At 67.0% G+C, this 6,000-nt stretch overlaps 1 protein-coding gene across 1 annotated transcript in view; it reads left to right on the top strand.

Annotated features, from left to right (window-relative positions):
* Positions 1-5,476, top strand: part of USP43 (ubiquitin specific peptidase 43) — a 10,266-nt gene extending 4,790 nt beyond the window's left edge. Inside the window, exons 5-17 of the mRNA XM_058817514.1 lie at positions 1,152-1,244; positions 1,413-1,548; positions 1,815-1,938; positions 2,380-2,542; positions 2,751-2,862; positions 3,015-3,118; positions 3,425-3,502; positions 3,578-3,707; positions 3,806-4,154; positions 4,426-4,566; positions 4,688-4,711; positions 4,846-4,956; positions 5,028-5,476. Of these exons, the coding sequence (XP_058673497.1) occupies positions 1,152-1,244; positions 1,413-1,548; positions 1,815-1,938; positions 2,380-2,542; positions 2,751-2,862; positions 3,015-3,118; positions 3,425-3,502; positions 3,578-3,707; positions 3,806-4,154; positions 4,426-4,566; positions 4,688-4,711; positions 4,846-4,956; positions 5,028-5,476 (2,014 nt within the window). The remainder of the gene's footprint in view (positions 1-1,151; positions 1,245-1,412; positions 1,549-1,814; positions 1,939-2,379; positions 2,543-2,750; positions 2,863-3,014; positions 3,119-3,424; positions 3,503-3,577; positions 3,708-3,805; positions 4,155-4,425; positions 4,567-4,687; positions 4,712-4,845; positions 4,957-5,027) is intronic.
* The last annotated feature ends 524 nt before the right edge of the window (positions 5,477-6,000 follow it).

Here is a 6,000-nt window from a genome sequence, read left to right as displayed (position 1 = left end):
ATCCATCCATCCATCCATCCATCCATCCATCTATCCCACCCACCGCAGCCAGGGCAGCTTCTTCCCCTACAAGCAGGTGAAAGTGTCCACGGCCAGGCTGGACAGGGCTGGAGTGACCTGCTCCAATGGCAGTGTGCCTGCCCATCGTGGTGTCCCTGCCCATGGCGTTTTCCTGCCCACAGCTGCGCCTCTGCCACAGGACTCGGGATTATCCCAGAGCCCCAGCACGAGGGTGCCCCGCTATGGGACACCCCACACCTTCACCAGCCTGGCACTTGTGGGATGCTCAGGCCACCCTGTCCCCAAGCCACGACACCGCAGGCAGCAGGGCACACATCTGGCATCACAAACCCTCCTCCTCTCTCAATTAATCCCTCGTATGCAAAAGGCACTTTAATTATCCCTGTTCCACGTGCCAGAGCCGTCTGTGCACTAAAGGATTATTAATTCCTGTGGCTGTTTCCCAGGGAGCTCAGTGGCTTTTTAAGGTGACAAATAAAGAGGACTTGGGATTTTGCTTTGGATTTTAATTCATTTTTCCCCTTTCTGTTGAACAAAAAGGCAGGGGGAAAAAAGAAATTAGAAACAAACAAACAAAATAACCCCCCCAAAAATAAAACCAAACCAAACAAAAAACAACAAAAAACAAACAAATTAAGAAGAATCAGCAGTAGGTGGTTGTTGGTACCAGGGATGATGGATGTGGTGTGTGGTACCTGGAATGATGGATTTGGGGTGTGGTTGCTGGGATGGAGGATTTGGGGTGTGGTACCTGGGATGGTGGATTTGGGGTGTGGTTCCTGGGCTGGTGGATTTGGGCTGTGGTACCAGGGATGGTGGATTTGGGCTGTGGTACCTGATATGATGGATTTGGGGTGTGGTACCTGGAATGATGGATTTGGGGTGTGGTTCCTGGAATGATGGATTTGGGGTGTGGTACCTGGGATGGTGGATTTGGGGTGTGGTTGCTGGGATGGTGGATTTGGGCTGTGGTACCTGATATGATGGATTTGGGCTGTGGTACCAGGGATGGTGGATTTGGGGTGTGGTTGCTGGGATGGTGGATTTGGGCTGTGGTACCTGGGATCAGCCCCAGGGTGGGCTCTCGGGGGCCGTGCCCGCTGTGCTGATGCTGCCCATCCATCTGCCAGGTCCTCCCTGACGTGCCCTCACTGCCTGAAGCAGAGCAACACCTTCGACCCCTTCCTGTGCATCTCGCTGCCCATCCCGCTGCGCCAGACCAGGTGAGCCCGCAGGACGGCTGTTCCGAGCACAGCAATTTGCATTTTTGGAGGTAAATAACGAACGCGGAGGCGGCGGCAGCCCCGGGGCAGGCGGCAGCGGTGTCCGGTGGGTGTGTGCCATGCGGGGCTGCCAGGCGGTGCTGAGCCGTGTCCCCGCCGTGTCCCCAGGGCTCTGAACGTCACGCTGGTGCTGCAGTGCGAGCGCTGGCGCTTCGTGCGGGTGGGCCTGGCCGTGCCGCTGCTGGGCACCGTGGCCGACCTGCGGGAGATGGTGGCGCGGGAGGGCCGCGTCCCCGCCGAGCAGGTAACGGGCGGGCGGGGAGTGGAGTCCGGGGAGCAGAGCGGGGAACGGGGAGCGGAGCGGGGCGGGGAGGGGAGCGCGGAGCGGGGAGGGGAGCGGAGCGCGGGGTGCGGAGTGGGGAGCAGAGCGGGGAGCGGAGCGGAGCGCGGGGAACGGGGAGCGGAGCGGAGCGGGGCGGGGCACGGGGAGCGGGGCGGAGAGCGGGGAGGGGAGCGAGGAGCGGGGCTTGGGGCCGGCCCGGGCGGTGCTGCTGAACGCCCGTCCCGCAGGTGATCCTGGCCGAGGTGTCCCCGCGGGGCCTCCTGCGCTCGCTGTCCGACCCCGAGGCGCTGCGGGCGGCCGGCGAGGCCGCGCCCGTCTACGCCTTCCAGCCGCCGCCCGCCCGCCGCGCAGGTACCGCCGCGCGCTGCCATTGGCTGCGGCTGCCGGCCCGGCCCCCGCCGATTGGCTGGGAGCTCCCGGGCTGTGCTAGGATTGGCGCTGGGCGGGGGGCGGGAACGACCCTGTGATTGGCGGGAGGCTGTGGATCCCTCACTGTGATTGGTGGGAGGGAGTGGATCCCTCACTGTGATTGGCGGGAGGTGATGGATCCCCTCATTGGGATTGGTGGGGCAGTGGATCCTCCCTGCTGTGATTGGTCAGAGGCAGCTGCGCCCCATCGGGAATAGGGGAGGGAGTTTCTGTCAGAATTAGTGGGAAATGGATCTCTTTGGCTGGGATTGGTGGGAGCTGTGTCCTCTCTGCTGGGATTGGTGTGAACGGCGGTGCTAGGCAGGGCTGTGGCAATAATTAACCCACTGCTAACAAGAGCCCCTCGTTTCCCTCATTCTGCAGGGTGTCCACGCAGCCTTCCCACATCCCCCGCGGTGCCACGGCCAGAGGGGCCGCGCTTGCTGTCCAGCGCTGCCCGCTCCTCTGACTGCCTGCACCGCGCGCCCGGTGGCCGCATCCTGCTGCTGCTCTGCAACACAGCGGGCACGGGGCCACAGCTCACCAGGTACCCCCACCTGCCTGCCACCCACCTGCCCCCTGCCTGCCACCTGCTTGTCACCCTGTCCTGCCACCTCCCTGCCATCTGCCTGCTACCCGCCTGCCACCCTGTCCTGCCACCTGCCTGCTACCCACCTGTCACCCGCCTGCCACCCTGTCCCACCCCCTCCTCACCCATGTGACACCCAGCCCGTGTCCCTGCTGCCTGTGCCCAGGTTTGGGCCGCCGCTGGTGCTGCGGGAGGAGCGCGGCGTCTCCTGGGAGCAGCTGCAGCAGAACATCCTGGCCCAGCTGAGGGGGGTCCTGCGGGGAGATGTCCGGCCACAGGTGAGCCCAGGGAACAGCCCTGTGCCCTCAAAGCCATCCAAATTCGGGGGCTGTGTTTGCCCCGTGTGCCAAGGCCTGGCTTGGCCAGGTGCTGCTGGTGGGCAAGGGATCCCTGTCCCCTGGTGGCCCCACAGCCCCCTCTCCCCTCACAGGGCACAGGAGCCCTTTTCCGGATCCGCCTGGCCGGGGGCTCGGCCCCCTGCACCTACCTGTCCCCTCAGGATCCTCATCCTCTCTTCCACCCTGCCATCGACAGGTAAGGGGCGACAGGGACAGGACTGTCCCCAGGATGTCCCCTCAACCCCTGGGGGTGGTTAGTGGCATCACCATGAGTGGGCCATCACAGGGTCCCTGTGCATGGCTGTGTTGTCACCATGGGTGCCTAGTGGTGACACTTTGGGTGGCCACAGTGTGGTCACTCTGCTGCCCCAGCACTGGGTCCCAGCCCACTATTCCCAGTGTGGGAGGTGCTGGCTGTCCCTGCCTGCCACCACGGTCTGGCAAGGAGGTGTCCCCATGGGGACAGGGGTTCTGGGGACATCTCACCCTGTCCTCCCCTCAGGGCCCTGCAGCTGTGTGGGGCCGGGGGCCCTCCCCACGTGAGGCTGACGGTGGAGTGGGACATGAGCACCAAAGAGCGGTAAGTCCCCTGTGCCCGGGCTGAGGGGACACCCGGGCATTGGAGTCACCCTCAGTGGTGATGTGTCCCCCCCAGGCTGTTTGGGAGCATCCAGGAGGAGGTGGTGCAGGATGCAGAGAGCGTGAGACGGCAGCAGCAGGCGCACGGGCGGCAGCACAGCTGCACCCTGGATGAATGCTTCCAGCTCTACACCAAGGAGGAGCAGGTACGGGCACCTCCAGCACAGGGGCTGCAGTGCTGGGGGTGGCTGTGGAGCTGCCGGGGGTGACAGGGAGGGAGGTGGCCATGACGTGGTGTCCCCAGCTGGCCCCGGACGATGCCTGGCGCTGCCCGCACTGCAAGGTGCCCCAGCAGGGCACGGTGAAGCTCAGCCTGTGGACACTGCCCGACATCCTCATCATCCACCTGAAGCGCTTCCGGCAGGTGGCCGAGCAGCGGCACAAGCTCACCACGCTGGTGAGGTTCCCGCTGCGGGGGCTGGACATGGCCCCGCACGTGGCACAGCGGGGCCAGCCCGGGGGGCAGCTCCTGGGGCGCTGGGTGCCCTGGCAGCCCACCCTGTGCCTGCCCCCGGGCTGCCCCCGCGACCACCTGTACGACCTGTATGCCGTCTGCAACCACCATGGCAGCATGCAGGGCGGCCACTACACCGGTGAGCGGGGACACTGGGACAGGGGTATAATGGGGGTGCCTGGGGGGACTGTGGGGGTGCCATGGGGCAGGGCAGAGGGGAACTGGGGGGCAGGGAACATTCAGGATGGCATTCCAGCCACCTCATGGCACCGGGATGTGTCCCCCAGCACCGTCGTTCCCTTGGTGTGTCCCTGCACCATAGGGCTCCTGGTCCCCTCTGCACCCTGGGGCTGGGGGCATCCAGGGACAGAGCCCCTGTCCCCGCTCACCCCGTGTCCCTTCGCCCCCAGCGTTCTGCTGCAACGCCCTGGACGGGCGCTGGTACAGCTACGACGACAGCCGGGTGGAGTGGGTGCGCGAGGCGGAGGTGAGCACCCGCAGCGCCTACATCCTGTTCTACCAGCGCCGCCGCGCCACCGGCTCCGGCACGGGTGAGCCCCAGATCCCTGCTCCCACACCCTGGCACTGCCGCGTGCTCACACACAGCCCCACGTGTGACCCACACCCGTGTGCACACGCCTGCGTCTGCCCCCTGCACACGTGTGCACACAGACCTGCTGCGCCATCCCTTCGCGTGTGAGCACCCTCAGCCCACCCTGTCCCATCCCTGGTTCACCCCCAGCCCATCCTGTCCTACCCTGTCCCACGCCCCGCTCCCCGCGCTGGGTCCCCTCGGTCGGTGCCCCCGGCCCACGCCCCGCTCCCCGCAGGCTCCGCCGCCGCCGCGGGGCACTGGGTGTTCCGCCTGGCCGCCTCCGAGCCCCGCGCCGACCCCCGCACCGACCCCGACCCCTCGGGCTCCGTCGCCGCCCCGGAGAACGGTGAGACTCAGGATGCCGGCCCCCGGTGCCCGCCGCGCCCCCCGCCCGCCCTGACCGTGCTTTCCCCGCAGGCGGGTTCGAGGCGCGGCCCTCGGTGCGGGGTCTGCAGGGGCTGCACGGTCGCAGCCTCAGCGTCCGGACCGTCCCCGCCGGACCCGCGGGACAGGGGGAGTCGGGCGCCCCCCGCGCCCCCCGCCGGCTCCGCCGGGCCGCCAGCGCCGAGGGGACCCCGCGCCGGCCGCCGCCGGGAGCCGGCAGCAGCCCCGGGGCCGCGGGGCCGCGGGGGGACGCGGGTGTGCCCCCGGGCCGCTGCCCCCCCGGCCCCTCGGCGCTGGGGCGGTCGCGGAGCTCGGCCAGCCTGCCCCCCCGGGCCGAGGGGGCGCTGCGCAGATCCGCCTCGCTGGGCAGGGCCGCGGCGGGGCCGCCTCTGGCCCGCGGTCCCCCCGGGGCCACCCTGCAGCGGGGCCGGCAGCCCCCTGGGCCCCTGCGGCCCTCGGCCGTGCCCGAGTCCAGCTTCTGAGCCATGGATGGGAGCACCACCCCAGCAGCTGTACAGCAGGTCCTGAACGGATCGGGGAGCTCCCCAACAGGGGTGTCTCATCACAAGGGTGCCTGAACCAGGGATCCAAAACCAGGAACGTCCTGACTGGGGTTGTCCCGACCTGGGGGCTCCCAGCCCAGGGACTTCTGTGCTGGGGGAAAACCAAACCAGGCTACCCTGACCCAGAGGCTCCCAAATGGAATCCTGACATGGGGCCTCCTGCCTGACCCAGGGCACCCCGGGTCCCGATCCAGAAGCATTCCAAACCAGGACCATCCCTAGCTGGGGGTTTCAGACCTGGGTTCATCCCCAAGTGGCGGCTCTGAACCCAGGGGTCTCCCAGCTCCGGGCCATCCCAAACAGGGCAGGCGGGTGCATGGTCCCCAGCTCTGCAGCACCAGAGTATTTATTGTACCAGGAGAGTTTTATTCAGAGACGCTTTTTGTTTTCTAAAAGGCGACTATTTGAGGGTGGGGGGTCCCCCACACCTCGGTCTATGCAAT

This window comes from Ammospiza caudacuta, chromosome 19 (genome assembly GCF_027887145.1).
Source record: "Ammospiza caudacuta isolate bAmmCau1 chromosome 19, bAmmCau1.pri, whole genome shotgun sequence".
NCBI classification, from domain to species: domain Eukaryota; kingdom Metazoa; phylum Chordata; class Aves; order Passeriformes; family Passerellidae; genus Ammospiza; species Ammospiza caudacuta.
The sequence above is the reverse complement of the archived record's forward strand: the minus strand, read 5'-3'. Positions and strand labels throughout refer to the sequence as shown.